This window comes from Macrotis lagotis, chromosome 1 (assembly GCF_037893015.1).
Source record: "Macrotis lagotis isolate mMagLag1 chromosome 1, bilby.v1.9.chrom.fasta, whole genome shotgun sequence".
In the NCBI taxonomy this organism is placed as follows: Eukaryota; Metazoa; Chordata; class Mammalia; order Peramelemorphia; family Peramelidae; genus Macrotis; species Macrotis lagotis.
This window is the reverse complement of record NC_133658.1, coordinates 525,930,392-525,948,282: the sequence shown is the minus strand read 5'-3', so window position 1 is coordinate 525,948,282 and position 17,891 is coordinate 525,930,392. Positions and strand designations below refer to the sequence as shown.

Below are 17,891 nucleotides of genomic sequence, written 5' to 3'. Positions count from 1 at the left end.
TCTTTCAAAGGAGTTTACCTTTATCAGTTTGATGTTGTGATAGAAATTGTTTTCCTAGTTTTTTTACTGCATCCTGTAATAGTTCATTTAAACTCCCATTTTTTTCCAAAAGTATTCCTTTTGCCATTTCTTATACAATAATAGTACCATTTTATATAGATATATTTTGTCCAACCATTCCCCAGTAGATGGGTAAGTACTCTTAATTTCCTGTTCTACAATATTTTTTGAGCATATGGATACTTTTCTTCTCCTTTTGACAGCTTAGGAAGAGAGATCTAGTTGTCTCCTTGCTATTCCTTAACCATGACTCTCTTTCCAACTTCAGGCATTTTCCTGCACAGACTCCATACCTCTTCATCTCCCTCTCCTGGCTTCTCTGGCTTCCTTCAAGTCCTATCTAAAGTTCTCCCTTCTGCAAGAAGCTTTCCCTAGTCCTCCTTAATCTTAGGGTCTTCTTCAATCTACTTCTAAATTATCTTAAATTCATCTTTTTTTTTTCCTTCAATGTAGTTGTTTATGTGTCATTTCTTCTATTAGACTGTGAGCTTCTTGAGAAAAGGATTTCTTTAAACCTTTCTTTGAATCCTAGAGCTTAGAATAGTATCGGTTACATAATACACATTTGGCAGTTGATTGGCATCATTGGACTGAATATTAATTTTCAGAGACTTATCAGTGATCAATTAAGCATATAAACAAAGATAGATACATTTTTCATAGCAGTGATTAATAAAGAAATATAAATTTGGGGGACTACATTTATCCTTATTAGCTAAAAACTAGTCTTGAACAGAAGAGAAAAATCTTCCATTTTAAAAAAATCACTTGCTGACTTCCTTTGTAATAACAATACATAGTCCTTTATTTTAGGGGAACAAGAATTTAGTACAAAAGGTATCAGACAGATAGCTATTACAACTCACCAGGAATAGTTGCAGATCTCTCTGAAGCTACTACCTCTGCTAACTGCTGGAAGTAGTGGAAGCAGGGATGGTCTATCAATTATCATTACAGTCATGACTTGGTCAGACTATTCTAATTTTTGCTGAAAAAAATAGGTATCTTGGAAAAAACAATAGGATGATGTCATGATGCATTTAAATGAATAAAAAATAATTTATTAATATTTTAATATGTACTAGGCACGGTGTTAAAAACTAGGAGTATACATATTAAAAATGAGCCAGCATTTGTGTTAAAAGAAAATCTTTTGATCTGGTTTTGCCTTCAATACTGCAGCAAACTGAGGAAGAACATTTAAAAAAATTTATTGTATCAAGCAGGGCTAAATGGATTAGAATGTAGCCAGAGGCTGAGTTCAAAACCCTTGCTGCTTTTAAGACAACTTTGATAATAAGATAAGACAATCCTAATAGGTGCATATTTCTAAATGGGGATAGACCAATGTTATCTCAGAAATGAGGCTAAAATCCAGGTAGATGCAGATTTCTAAAAAGGGGATTAAAATTCATGTGTTTGCTCTTTCCTACCCTTTGGTGAGCATATATGGTAACCACCCATAAGAGAAGGTTAGCACAGATAATTAACTAAAGAAAGTTTGGGAGATCATGGCTTCACTGGAATTAAATTGATAGTAGAAGCTAAATTTCATATACTCCTCCAGGAGCTTTTATTCTAATTGAGGATGTTAATAAATTCTGGAAGAGGTAACCTAAAAAAGGAATTTTGTTTGAAGAACATAGAAAGTAAGAGAGAGAGGGGAGTATACCAATCAATATCAGTCAGGTGCTTAGATGTCTTGGTGGGGGGGTAGTTGGATAGCTAGATGGTCTATTGTCCAGCATCATAGTAGGTTAAGTAACAGTGTTCTCATCCTTTCCCAAATACACTTAGACATACACACACACACACACACACACACACACACACACACACACTCACACAGGCTTAGTGTCTTGCCCAAGCTTAAGCAACTTGAGCAAAGGCTGGATCTGTGGTTTCCTAGTCCTGAGACAGTGTTCATTCTTCTGTGACTTCTTCCAGTAACATGTTCAATAACTGATAATAAAGAGAATGCCATCTGAACTTTTGCATGTAGTTACAAATTTGTGTTCTGTTTTATAAAGAAGATATTCTAAACTGCTTAGAAGTGATTTAGTCTTCATATGTTTAGTCAGTCAGGAAACTTAGGCTAGTATTATGATAAAGCTGCACATAGAAGATTGTATAATTATACTGTCTGGAATACCACTGAAATGGGAAAAAAGTAGGAAGGAATCTTGCTTTGTTTTGTTTTTAATTAAACTGAATTAAACAATCATACATAATATCAAAATACATAAAGAACAGGAAAGAGAATTGCATAAGAAGTATTACAGTACAAAATATAGTGCTAACATATACATACATATGTGGTTTTATATGCAAGTGTATTTATGTATGTGTATAGATATCTATCTAGCTGTATATCTGTACCTGACAAAATAGTGTTAACATTTTTATTTATGTCCCCTTCTCCACTTCTCCTTCCCTTCCCTCTGTATATTTGTTCTGAAAGTAGTCAGGAGTATAGGAACACTAGGGACATGGAGATAACTTTTGATTCTGAGTGCCAAGAAAAGTTAATAGACAAGTGACTAGAGTTCTGGAGGTGGAGAAAAGGTGGTAGAGTAAAGGAAGCAGCTGAACTTTCTCAACATTCCCTTTGAATAACTTTAAAATCGTATCTCAAACTGAAGCAACAGAACCAAAAAATGGTTGGGGTGAGATCTTTTTTCCAGTCCAAGATAAATTAAGACTTCAGAAGAAAAGGTCTGTGACAAAAGGCCATTTAAAAATTTCAATTTAATTTTTAAAAAATTATTTCAATTAATAAATTAAATAATTAATATTATACAATTACTAATTAATAATTAATAATTTAAATTGAAAATTATTTTTTAAGAATTAAAATACAATAGAAAATATATTAAAAATAAGATTTTTTTTAAATAAAAAGAGGCACTGAAGAAAGTTCTTGAGTCATGAATATTTGTTTATAGAAATGAAAAAGTTCTAGGATAACCATTTTAGAAAAATATTATAGCTATTCTGGCAAGGTTGGAAGTGGCTTCCTAAGTTACTAAATAGTCTATGAGTTCTGTTTTTCATCAGACCAGAAATAGAGGAAGTTATCTGGAGATCAGAATTGAAGGGTGGAGTTTTCTTTTTTCTTCAGTTTATCAGGAGCTTCTATAGAAATAGATGAGAAGATTAGGTGGGGGAGAGAGAGAGAGAGAGAGAGAGAGAGAAGAAAAAAACCTTAAGATCTAAGGTATAAAGAATTGGCAGTTGAATGGCAATAGGCAAATGAAAGAAAAAGTAGTATTGAGTTAAGATGGAAAAGCTAAGACAGAGAAGGACCATTAGCTATTACAGGTATATCAGAATAGTAAACTTGGACTGAATCCACCAATTGTACCATGGATTGAGGGAAATTCCAAGAAAAGGTCTGCACTTTCCCCTACTTCCCTTCCTAATGCCCATTAATAGACATATTAATATACTTTGCTTTTTTTATCGAAATATAGATATATAGATATATAGAACTTAGAGAAAATATAGATATATAGAAATATAGATATATAGAACTTAGAGATAGATATATAGATATATAGATATATAGAACTTAGAGATAACCATAAATTAAGAAAAACTCAAACCTCTACCTAAATGTTAAGCATTTTCTAAACTGTAATCTCTAGAGTGATTGAGATTGTACTCCTAACTTTTTGTGTTCTATAAATTCTATAAATTAGTAGAAAGGGTGACCACGTATACATAAGGAGCCATTTCATTTCTCTAGGCTAAATAGCAATAACAACAAAAAGTTATTTGTTGAAGCAGAGTATGGCTTTTTTAAAACTCCAGAAGAAAAGGGGATGCTGAGGGAGGGATTCATCACTGGTCAACTATACTACCTAAGTGGCTCCTACCTCTAACAGTGTTACACAAGACTTACAAAAAATGTATCCAAGGAACTCAGATTTATTGAGCTATTCAAATAATATAAGAAAATAGAATCAAAGAAGAAATTGTTCCTCTCTAATCCCTCTCATTGGCTTCCACATCTACCTTTTCCATATCTCACCTCAGCACCCTACTCCAGATTTTTCCACCTCTTCCACTGTGCCCTCTAGAATTCCCAGTTTTTAATGAGCAAATTTCTTTAATTTTAGTTGTCTTTTCTTTTTCAAAAGGTGTTAATCTTTTGAAACTCAGTAAAAACTAAAAATCATTCAGATGGCACCACATTCTTTATCATCATTACTAGTAATGGCTGTACCTTCTTTAAAATCATTGACTAACTGGTATAGGTGGGGTAGTCTTTGAAATTTCTAGGCCATAGTTTTTCAGTAATTGTTTTTTCTTTGAAATTCTATGTTTACAGGCACATATGTAAATGTATATATCTATATCTATACTTACATCTATCTATCAAAAATATAATTTGCATAGAAATGATCTTGAATCCATGAGAACTGTTAAGGTAACCAACTGATAAAATGTAAAAGTATGGAAAGTAGAAGGACTATGAAAAAGGGCTCACCTAGTTAATGGGTATGTTGTGAAAGAAAATTTATCAAGGAGCTAACAATAGTACTTTGCATTTTAAAGTATTTTCTTATACATTATTTCTTTTGATCCTATTAACAATCTTATGAAATATTTTAAAAATATTTATTATTATTATTTAATTTAAATTTTAAAAATTATTATCTAATTTTATTGTTTTATTATTATATTATTTCCCCACATTATAGTTATGCAGAGACACAAAAATAAGTGATTCTTAAGGATATAAAACTTTAGGTAGTAAGACCTGGGAAAGCATAAGGATTTGTGATTTAGAGTTCAAAACATAATGAGATGGGGGGGAAAAATCATGGAAGATAGACTAAAACTACTATACATTACTTACTAGAATTTAAGCTTCTTGAAAGCAAGAACTGTTGCATTTTATTTGTAGTCCCAGTGTACAGGTAAGTACCTAATAAATGATTATAATTTAAAACATTAAATGTATATAAAAAACTGAAAAATGAATCTTTAAGAGCACTAATTCTGTGCATATAATAGAGCCAATTATAGAAGCCCCCCTTTTCATTCCAATGTTAACAATAGAAAGATAACTAATTTAATGGAATTGTTCAGTTAATAATAATTTGCATTTAGGAGGTTCTGTAATATTCTTGGATTTAATACAAAATCTGCAAACCTGAACATCTGCTTACATTTCCACACAGAGCTGGGGAAAACAAGCAGGTGAAGATTATTTGTTTTTTAATAGTTAGAATCCATTTCTTATTAAATTATCAAAGGGACTAGGCATAAAGACATAAACTGTATCCTATCCATTTATCTTCACTATTCCCTTGTTTGTCTCATTCCTAGTTCTACTGAAGAAAGGACAAAAAATAACTACCTCTGATTAATTTATCACTATACCAAAGATTTCTACAAAAAAGATATATCCCACTGGTCACTTTGGAAAGTTGATAATGGCTGACTTTCTAGGACCTTCATTGTTCTAGTAATTTAAACAATATAAAAATTCTTTTATTTTATAGCAACAATAATAATGAGATATAGTGTGAAATATATAGAAAATTGGTTTCAAGGATTCAAGAAGATCTGAGTTCAAATATTTCCTTAGATGTATATTATAGAGCAGTTATGGATATAAATTGGTAAGGGAGGGTTTCCTTATCTGGGATCCCCTATAACAATAAAATAATAGATCTGGAACAAAAACACAAAGTAATTAGAGTGTGTCCTAGTGCAGTAGGGGAATCAGTAAGAAACAATGATTTCAGAGATCAGAGGACTGTTTTCCCTGGAAGGATGGGGATAACTATGAGTCAAAATTTGATTGGGCAACTCAGACTAGTGTCTAATCCTGGACAAAAAGTAAAGTAACAACTTATCTATAAGGAGATGGAAATAGCAAGAGAGAATCAGCTCTCCCAAAGCCAGAGAAAGCTTTGCTGCTGCTGAATAACCACCTCCAGTGTTAGATGGTGTGAATGACAAGTAGTCTGACTTCTTATTTAACACCTTGATGGCAGAGTTGTAGCAGGCACCGCTAGGTGGCACCACCCCAATTTCATTCTGTCATTCATCTATATCTAAATCAATTGACATCTATACCTAGATAAAGCTCTGTCTATATTTTAATATTTATATCTTAGATAGATATAGCTTTAGAGATAGATATAAATAGATATAGATAATATAGAGTTATTTACTTATTTTTATGTTGCTAAGAATCATACAGCATCATAATCACCAAAGAGGCAAAACAGATCTGAAAGACTGAAAGAAATGGAGAGAGATTTTATAAACCTAAGTGAACTGTAGAACATTTCCAACAATGAATTATATGCAGGATATAGAATAAATAATCTCTTCCAGAAGATAAATATATGGTTAGAAAAATAGGTGGGGGACAGCCAGGTTGTGCAGTGGATAGAGCACCAGCTCTGGAGTCAGAAGGATCTGAGTTCAAATCAAGTCATAGACACTTAATAATTACCTAGCTATGTGACCTTGGGCAAGTAACTTAACCCCATTGCCTTGCAAAAACCAAAAAAAAGAAGAAGAAAAAGGAAAATAGGTTAAAAGAGCAATAAAAATGTTGATTCCTTTTTACCCAGCAATTTCAATTCTAGGTCTATAATCAGGCTAAACAAGTTATGGCACAACTGTGTAATACTATTGTTCTGTAAGAAATCATCAATGGTCAGACTCTAGAGAAGCATGGAATGACTTACAGGATCTGATGCTGAGAGAAGGGAGTAGAACCAAGAGAACAGTGTACACATCAACAACATTGTGAGATGAATAACTTTGATGGAAATAGCTCCTCTCAGCTGTTTCGATAGTTAGAACAACCATATTAGACTGGCTATAGACAATATTATCCCCATTCAGAGGAAGAAAAATTAAAACAAAACAAAACAAAACAAAAATCCCTTCAGAATCAGATGGACACAATAAAAATTATTTTTTATGTATCGCTTTCCCTTAATACTAAGTCCTTACATCAAAAATCACTCATCTGTAAACATGTTTTATCAAAAACATGTATGCTCAATGCTAACCTGACTGTTCACTACTAAGGGGGGTGGGGGTGGGAAGGGAGAATGGAAGGAAATTTTGTAACTTAAAAATATACTTGAGCATATGGATGAAAAAAAATAAAGATGCTACAAAATAAAAATAAAAATAAAAATAGATTGATCAGTCACATGGTAAAACAGAAGGATAACAAAGAAATAATCTGTGGACTGTGAAGGAACCCAAGGCATGTTAAAAGGCCTAGAGGTAGTCCTTCTGCATAGTGAGTGGATTCATTATGGGATTTATTTCCAATTGTAGATAAGGAAACACAAGGGGGAAAGGTAGAAATGAACTGCAATCTATATAACTGTTGGGAAGACCAGCAACCCACCCATGAGATCATGGATTAATTTAAGAATTGATGTGCTTAGGAGGAAAAGAAAGAAGGGAATAAGCAGCACACTCATAAGGACTGGGCATTGTCCAAAATACTGATGATATAAGCAAAAAAGAAATAGAGTCCCTGAGCTCAAGCAGTTTACATTCTAATGAGGAAAGATAACAAAAGGAAGCTTAAAAAGAGGGAAATAAAGCGCCTCAGCACAAAGGCAGGACATGAAAGTCTTCAAAGCAGGAACAAAGCCCAGAGACAAATGAAAGCTGGCTTGGGTATCACCACAAAATGGAGGCTATAGGAGGAACTCACCGAGGGGAGAAGAAGCTGGGCCTTGCAGAGGCAAAGTATTTCCAAAGACTACTTCCCTAATTAGTAAAATCTAAATTAGAAAATGGCTTTATGTATAATTGTCATAAGAAATTAGTCTTAGGTATCTGTGTAAGTGTATACCATTAAGAAATATCCTTCTCTGGAGAGAAAGAGAGGGGAGAGAGAGGGAGGGAGGGAGGGGGAGAGAGAGAGAGAGAGAGAGAGAGAGAGAGAGAGAGAGAGAGAGAGAGAGAGAGAGAATGAATATCTATATCTATATCTATATATATATATATGTCTTTGCTATTAAGATTAATCTTCAAGTAATTTTATCATTTATAAATAACTCAAATTTAACCATCAAAATTAACAAGATAAACTTGGTGCCAAAACTATAAGCTTTATATAACTTTAGTTTTAAGAATTTTTCTTACTCTTGTTCAGCTTTCTCAATATTTGGTCAGTCAAACCAAAGATAAACTACATTTTTCTTAGTAATACTGAAAATGTTTCCAAATTAAACAAACATGTCACTCTACACAAATTATTTTATTTCTGCACCAGAACAAAATGATTACCTCTAACAAGGGAATCATCTTTTCAGTGTTTTATAATAAGTTCTCATACCAACAGACCAATTAAAATGGAATAAAACACAATGTCTCCATCAAGCAATGATTGCTACCTTCATAATCCATACTGTAACCTTGTCTTAAAGCCTAAGGTAGACAAATAAGGGGAATGGTGATTCTGGTATACAGTTTATTCTCTGATAATCTACCTCATTCCTCTTGGCTGATACCAGACAAGAATAACATTAAAGAGTGATAAACTCCTTCCTCTGAACCTCTGATTTCATGGTTCACTGGCCCTAGGTATAATCTGTCAATCCATTTACTACACAATAAAAGGTAAGAAACCCATTACTGATCTGTTATGTGTCCTGGCAGGTATATGACAAAAAACAAATACATTGCCTAGTGCTCAGGGTCTCTTTTCTATGCTTTGAAACACTAGGTGAACTTCTTACCTGGATATAGATGCAGAAGTTTAATTATTAAAATAAACTCAAACACCTTGATGCATGGGTATAAAGATTATGACTGAATTTTAATCTCTTTATTAGTATGACCTTTGATAAAAATATCATTTTCATTTCTGCAAAAAAATTGACTTCTCAGAAGATGGTAATAAATGAAACTAGGATTAGAATATATTATTTGTGCTTTTAACATGGTATTTAATCTTTGTCCTCTTTCAAGTTTAGTTTAAGTTAGTAGCATATTAAAACGTCATTTTATTACTATTATATTTAGAAAGGCAGGAAAACTCCTCCATTCTCACAAAAGTAAATATTGCAAAATTTAGATGCCCCACAGCAAAATAGAAAAGAAAGCTAAAAAATTTATTTCAGATTAGAAATCTCCATTTAGTATTTGATTTGTCCTCTATGATCCCATCAATCACTATAGGGCAATAAATTCTATGTCATGAAAAGACTTGAAAAGAGATAACTTTAAACATTCTGCCTTTAAACCCAAGAGTATACACATATATACAAATAAACTCTTTGGAGCGAGGGAGAGGGAGAGAGGGAGAGAGGGAGAGAGAGAGAGAGAGGCAGGCAGAGAGGCAGAAAGAGTAAATATGTATGCTTGTGTATTTTATTAAGATGAATCTTCAAGGGATTTATTTCCTTTTTCTAATAAGTTGTTACATTTTTACTCATTTTTAAATCATTATTTGCCTAAAAAAGCAAATGGAAAGATACTGTATTGAAAAAAATATTATCTTCACAGTCTCTTTGACCTAATCTCTGTAATACAGGGTAATTATTTTATTTTTTTAAAAAGCTTTGTAAAAATTATAATACGAAAATTAAGTGATGAAAATAATAGAGGAATGAGTGGTTTAATATCCAAATTGATTTTCAAGATAAGCATTTCTCAATGATATTTCAAATTTTCCTGGTAGAATATTTCTTGCCTATAACAAGGATATTAATAATCATATATCACACTTTGTTGGAGGGGTAAGAGGGAAGGGAGTTTGCTCAGTGAAAGAGGGAAAAGTTTAGTCATTTTGATCCTTGAAATATCAATAGGAAACACAAAGTTCATCTAATCCAATAAACTCTTGAAAAGTCATTCCTTTAAACATCTATGAAAAGTAGTCATCCAAACTCCATCTGAAAGTCTCCAGTAATGGGGATTTCATTCATTACCTTCTGTATAGTCATTCTACTTATGGACATCTCTAATTATTAGGAATAACAAGTTATGTACTGGAGTGATAATTTTTTTTTCTTCAACAGTCTTAACCATGACCTAACCAAGAGTTGGTAACTAGCAAAGGCATAAAAACCAGACATAATATGAGACTGGACAATAAAAGCAACAAATACAGATGGTGGCTTAATAATAAATTCTGCCAGTTTTCATTTGTATCTTAAATTTTCAGAATTACCAAAAAAATATTATTGAATATGGGAATAGGAAAGGGCCTTAGAAATCTATGATTCGATTGCCTCATTTAAAGATGAGAAAAATGGAATTATGAATCAGGTTTTCAAAGCAGATTAACAATAAAGTAGGACAAGTTAGATAAATTATTATTTACCTTCCTTTAAATTAAATGCATAAAACATCACATTATTTATACTAATAAAAACAATTGGAAACTATCTATAGGGGCAAAAATTGGAGATATTGCAATTAATCATAAAATGATGAATATGAAGCAGATAAGGGAATGTGTATGCTGGTTATGTATGTAACTATGCATACACACACATATATACATACATACATACATATATATATATATATATATTGCCAGTATAAATATACTGATAAGTCAACTAGCATTTATTAAATATTTATTATGCACTAGCACTTTGTATAATAACTATATATTTTTTAACAGAAGGAAAGGAAATATTATAAAAGGTAGCAGAAGTTTTTCAAGGAAGACTGAAAGGGGGCATAACCAAAGATAGGGAACTAGATTCAGAGTTAAAAGAACTAAATTGGAATTAAATTCCAGCTCTGTCAAACTGCCTCACCTTAGGCAAGGCATTCAACCTCTACGAACTTCATTTTCCTCTTCTGTAAAGTAAGTCTATCCTAGGTCCAAATCTATGATTCCTAAAAATGAATCTTTTTTATTGTTCTTTATTTTTGAAATCTGTTTTATCCTTGAAAAGATAGAACAAGTTGTTTTATAATCTTACCCTTTGTTTCATGTTTATTTGATTGTTTTAGATGAAAGTTTTTATATTTAAAATTATTTTAAACTACTTATTTTTCAAGTTGCTACTTTACTCCTGCTATATGAGACTAATAATATAATAAAGAATTTTTTTATACTTCTTTTAAAGAAGTACCTGTTTTAGTTATTGAATACATTATTTAGACAAACTGTCAAAGAAACTTTACCACTATAGTTTTAAAATAATGAAATAAATAATCTGATACCTTTCTAAATTTAGTCTGCATTATTTCTTTTCAAATTGTCTGAGAATAAAAAGTTTCTCTGCAAGATCCTTCACACAACAATTGTTTATTTTCTATTTTAGAATGAAAATATTATTTTGACATTCAATCTTGAATATTGCACTTCTGCAAAATCTGCTTGTCATGATCCTAGTTTAAAAAATTTTTATATTATTTATATATTGATGAAAATATATTGCTTGATATGGATGTTGAATGACAGTAAATGTACCTGAAATTCATAGCTAATATCCAAGATTGAGAAAAGCATTGCACATGAAAGTTTCTGTAATCATATTTATTTTCTTAAAATCCAAAATTAAAAATAACAAAAAAAAGTTGAAATGAATATGCAAGATATTGTAAGTTGAGGGCTCCCAAGATAGTTTGGGTGTTTGTTATAGGTTTCTTGGTGGCATTTTTGTGCATGCATATGGACCTGCATAAATTTCACGCATCCATCATTTATTTAGTAAATCCTCTGCCTGAGAATTGGGGATTTTGCTTTATTTTACTTTTTGCATGGGTCACCTTCATCACTTCTAAAGGCTTTCCATGCACAACTGAACATTCAATTAATTACTTAGGCAATTTCCAGACCAACTCTTAGAAATAATTTATGTTGAAGAACAGCACTGTATATTTCAGCTCTTACACTTTCTTCTCATATTGCCCCAAATTTCAACTGTGACAAATTATACAGCTGAGCTGGCACACTAGCTCACAACACAAAGAAATAGACACTTGTAGCACATTGCACATGAGATAAGAGGTTTTTGCCAAAATATCTGACCTTTATCCATCGAAGGTTTGCTTCTTTGCGTTTATTCTCTAGTTTATCTTGTTCTTCTGGCTTTATAGTTTCACTTATAAGAACTGAACCTCCTGTTTCATTTAATCGTTTCAGTATTCCCTGGCGTCCAGGCAACTCTTCCACTCGTAACTGAAATGGCAAAAGCAGCATCATTTGCAATGAATTACTGTGGGTTTCAACCTCCTTATCTTTGTCCCTATTGATAAATCTATCAAATGAAATGACCTAGTCAAATACTCAAGCTAATATTAAAAAACCCCAGTTTTCCAAACAGGTCAAAGATAATAAGCTGCAACAGCTGGATTCCAGGCAATTCAACCTATTCCAGGGGAAAAAAAGACCTATTGTCTAAGACCCTGGAGAAAACATCTTTTTAACAAAAAAATCATGGACCATTTTGTGTAATTGTGACATAAAGTTGCATCAATATATCTTTAAATTTAAGTAACTGCTTAAATACAATCAGATCATCAATATAGACTTGCCTCAATTTATGTGATTCTGTCCAGTGAGCAAGTCACCAGAGAATGAGGACATTCTGAGAATAGAACACCAACTAAGAAGATAATGTCCAAGATTTGTAAGTTTCATTAATTTCCCAAATTATAGTTTATATATAAAGTTGATATAATGTGTGTGTGTGTGTGTGTGTGTGTGTGTGTGTGTGTGTGTAGAACATTTCCCATGTAAAGAAAGAATTTGAATGAACATAATCTTCCTAGGCTTAAAAGGACACAATCACTTTTGAACCTTATTTCTTTTCCTCCTTATATAATCAATTCCCATCTTCTGCTGATAATACCTCCTTGAAATAAATCTCTTTTTCTTCCTCATACTAACATTACCCCAGTTAACAGCCTCCAGTCTTTGGTCCTTTAGTTTAACTTGTCACTCTTATAGAATTTTCCTAAATTTTGTATAGTTCTCATCATATATGAACCCCATTGCCTCCAAAATACAGTTCAAACTCTTTGAAATAGCATTCAAGGCCCTCAGTGATGAAGGTAGATCCTATATATTCTCCTTGTTCTCCTTTTTATTTTTATATACTAGTCATATTGGTCTACTCATTATTCCCTTAATATATTCTGTGCTTTATTTGCCATAATGTATTTGCTCACATTGTCCATTTTAGAATTCCCTTTTCTCTATAATCTCTAATTGGCCACATCCAAAGCATCATTAAAATCCCATATCAACAATTAACATGACCATAATGCTTTACCTGATTTTCTTAGTTAGAGTTATCTCAATGATTAGATTATAGATTAACTGACAGCAAGAATTATTTATTCTCATTTTGCTGTTCCTCATTACCAACAAAGCTGTGCATACAGGTAAAATTTTTAGAAAATGTTTGCTTATTGAATTATCAATGTCTGCTAAAATATGATTTTTGAACCAGATATTTATATTACTTCTTAAGTGCATTCTGGAAACAGATATCCAAGGAGGAAATGGGATCATTTGTGTGTGACATAAAAATGTGAAAATGTAATTTACGATTTTGATCTCACAATGCTAGTTATTTCTCAGGTACCAAAAATTTCTTGAAGAATATGATTTTAGTATATTCAATCCAATGGACCCATTAAATTACCAGTAGTTCTACTTTCCATTGATACTTATTTATTTGCTTTTAAAGTTTCCAAAGATTTAATGTCTTTGAAATGTAGAAGCCATATTTATATGTATTTATATGTGGAAGCCACATATGTACTTATATCTTAAATTCAACAATACAAAACAGAATTCATCATCTTTCTCCACAAACCCTTACTTTTTCCAAAGTTTCCTGTTTCTGTAAAGGTACTACCATTCTAGTATATCTGTATAGGCATTGAATCTTCTATCTCAGTTTTGTAGACTTGTAGTTGTCCTTCACTTTCCTCTTCCACTCACCCACTATGGCCATCTTATCTATTCTACATTCATAATATCTCCAATATACACTCCCTTATGTTCATTTACACACCCACCACCACAGTTCAGGGTCTCATTGCTTCATGCCTGAACCATAATAGGTTCCAAATTGTTTTCCTTGTTTTAATCTATCCTCCATACAAGTGTCAAAACAACTTTCCTAAAGCATGAGTCTGACCATGTCATTGCACTCTTCAAAGGATTTTTAGCTTCTTATTGCTTCTGAGATAAACTATAATATTTTCTTACTGGTATTGAAGATCTCCTAGAATCTAGTTCTGATACCTTTTCTAGGATTACACCACATTTTTCTTGTTTATTCAATATATTATCCAGTCAAAGGAGACGATAGCCAATTCACCAATCAGAACACTGTATTTCTTGTCTCTGTATATTTGCATGACTCAAATACCACGTCTTCAATGTATTGTCTTTTCATTTCATTCACTCAGAATTTTTATCTTCCTTCAAGATTCAGCTCAGGTCTCAGTTCTTTCCTAAAATCTTCCATGATGCCTATAGCTGTTAATATTCCTTTGTCAAACTGTCTCATTTTTAATTATCTATGTTCAGTGTTATCTACCCCTCCCCCAAAGGCAAGACCTTTGATACAAGAATTAAAATAAGTTAATTCTATTTCATTTTTTAATCACCCATCGTCTTGTCAATGGTAAGACAATTAGGAAATAACCAAAACATTCAAAAAAGGTGAGCACACAAATCTTGCAAATTGACTTAACTGTATTCAGGGTCATTGTGTTAACTCAGAGAGAAAGAAAAACAAGTTACTATTTTCACCTGGAACCCTTTTGATTTGAAATTGAAGCAATTTGGCAATAAGATACCTATAGTAACCTCATCTATCTACATACCTTAAGCTGTACTATGAAACATATTAAAAATAATTATTTTAACCCTGTCCAGTTTGTGATACTCTATCTTCACATAATAATTATCCTCAAAATTAAACCTAATTTAACTAAATTTAATTTCAAAATAAGTCTATGCCATACAACATTCTCCAGGAATATGGCAAGGTCACAAAAGCAAATAGGAAAAGTAGAATATTATAAATCTAAAAAGGCTTGTAATAATATAAGGTGAAGAGAAAATAAAATATTGACCCAAATTTCTTAGTGCAGAAACTTGAAAATAATTATTAACAAATACTAAATTTTAAAAAAGGTAAACACTTTAAAAGTATAACTAAATGGGGAATTTAAAAACATCAAAAGTTACCTTGACTTTTTCTAGGATATCCTTTAATTGCTGTTCATTTCCTGGTTCAAGGGGGATACTGACAATGCTTTCTGCTTCCTTTAACCATAAAATAAATTCATTCAAGTCACCTTCAAATTCTGACAAAATATTCTTTTGTTCTTCTAACCTAGAGTAAAACAGCAAAGTTATTATTAATAACATATTTCTCATAATTTGAAAAGCAAATTAAAAGATCACATGTCTTTTATTAAAGAAAAAAAAAATATTCATTTAGATTAAAATAATTTTTGTTATTCTCCTATACAAAAACATTAAATGGTTCCTCACTGTCAACTAGATGAAATGTAAACACTTCACCATGACATCATTCAGTATTTTTAACTTTTTTTTTTTAGATTTTTTTAAGGCAATGGGGTTAAGCGGCTTGCCCAATGCCACAGGGCTACGTAATTATTAAGCGTCTGAGGTTGAATTTGAACCCAGGTACTCCTGACTCCAAGGTCGGTGCTCTGTTCACTGTGCCGCCTAGCTGCCCCTATATTCAGTATTTTTAAAAATTTTATCTTATTCTAAAGTTAAGAAACAAAACAAGCATTTCTAAACTATACTAGAGTGATAGTTATAAGACACAAAAACGCACACATATAATTCATTCTATACTATTTATCAACACTTTCTTTGAATGTACATAGTATTTTCCTTCATAGGTCCTTTACAGTTAAGTATTTATAATAGTGAAAATGATTTAGCTGCTCAAAATTGTTCTTAAAACCAATATGGACCTCCACTAACCTAACTACTTTTCCCCCACCACCACATGTAACTGCTATTCCCCTTAAATTCCTCCTCCCCAGCCCAACTCACCATTTAAACAAGGCCCGACCCCAGGTTTTTTCATGCTATTACCTCTTCCTAAAAATCCATTCTGCCAATACCCCAATTAAAGTCTGTCAGGTCAAAAGCCTCTCAATCGTTCAAGATTCCTTAAAATGTACTTGAAGGAAGATATTTCTGACACAGTGAAATGTGATCCAACTTTACTTAGAAAGCTACAGCTATCTTTACCACTTTTGGGTCATTTATCATATTCTCCCTTTTATTATACTTCTTTCACCTATTTTCCATTATTTATTATAAGTCCCTTTAGGGGAATGACCAAAATTTTTTATTTTTGGTATCCCCAGCAATATCATGTCTTTTTAATACTTTTTTTACATTGGGATTAACTAAATTTAAAATGGTTAAGAAAAATGAATTTTGACTTTTAAATAGAAAATTATAATAGCATAAAATATTGTAATAAAGACAATAAAACACGTAAAATATATTTTTAAAATGCTATTTTTCTCTTAAAGAATGGAATGACTATTAAATTAAACAACTGAATTATCATACTTCTTTAAGCACTATGATAAATGTAATTTGATTGATAGAATACAGAAATTGAATTATAATATCTAAATCAGTTTGCCAAAAATGAATATGAAGTTATAAAACATTTAATACTCAGGTCAAATACTTTTAAATAATAGTTTTCAAATAATATATTTAAAAACTATAGCTAAGTAAACTAATTTGCTTTTAAAGATTATTTTTGAATTTCTTCTAAAATATATGAAAGAAAATCCTATAATAAAAGTAACTATCATTTTCTTGTTGAATCCTTCTTCCAACCATTATTTCTTTTCAGTATAAAACTCCACAGGCTACTTTTCTAAGTACTACAGTATACATAAGATTAGAGTTGAGGTCACTGAGTAATTTTCATTAATTAATTTCATTTCCTAGCTGTTCCAATCTCTCTTTTCTGTTTCAATAATCTTTGTCAATCTACTTAATTTATACTCTTCCTTAATAACTTCCTTTGCAATTTTAATTGTTCCTCAATTGCCTAAAATTTCTTTTTTCCTGCTGCCTTAAATATCCCAATAGGTTACACCTACAAAGTATTTTAAAGTTTTCAAGTCACCTTATATAATATCATTATAATTTATCCTGGGGGCAGAGGTGGGGTAAATATTATAGATATTATTGTTCCCATTTTCCAGATGAGGAGGACTGAAGTCGATAGAGGTTATATGATTTATGTTGGGTTACAACACTAGGTCTTCCATTCTCAAAATCTAGCATTCTGTCCTTTATATCATTCCAAGTAAAAGTGTTCATCCACCAATTAAAAAACTCTTACAAATCTATTTTGGAAACTTTTTAAAGGAAAAGATCAGTTAAGCAAAAGTTTTCACCTTCTTCAGTATCTGCCTAGAAGCAAGGTTCTACTTCAGATTCAGAAAATGGGATAAAAAATGAAAATTAATGATCAGGGAAATGAAAAAAATGCTAAAAATAAAAACTTCCAAATTTGGAAATGAAATCCTAAATACTAATCCTACCTCATGATCAAGAATGCCCTTAAAACTTTTCTTCTTCTCTTTGTCCTACTCACAGAAATAATCTCAATAAAAAGTCATTTATTTGGAATATGGAAAGAAAGAAGAAATTAAAAGAAGCAAAATCCAAAATGTTGAAACCCTTGATTGTAATATAAACTCTGAGTGAAAATATAAAATTTAATATTGATTTCTGATCATTATAGTGAGTGATTAAAAAAAATCTATACCTTCATTTCACAAAGTTAAAAGAAAATTGGGGAATTGAAGTTAAGGAAAGA

The 17,891-nt window shown here is 31.5% G+C and overlaps 1 protein-coding gene across 7 annotated transcripts in view; it reads right to left on the bottom strand.

The window, feature by feature from the left end:
- The window catches only part of DMD (dystrophin), a 2,282,785-nt gene that overhangs the window by 890,028 nt on the left and 1,374,866 nt on the right, over positions 1 to 17,891 (bottom strand). For all 7 annotated transcript variants that reach the window (XM_074220296.1, XM_074220284.1, XM_074220285.1 and 4 more), the window contains 2 exons: positions 15,242 to 15,389; positions 12,059 to 12,208 (listed from right to left, as the gene is read on the bottom strand). In XM_074220296.1, the coding sequence (XP_074076397.1) occupies positions 12,059 to 12,208; positions 15,242 to 15,389 (298 nt within the window). The remainder of the gene's footprint in view (positions 1 to 12,058; positions 12,209 to 15,241; positions 15,390 to 17,891) is intronic.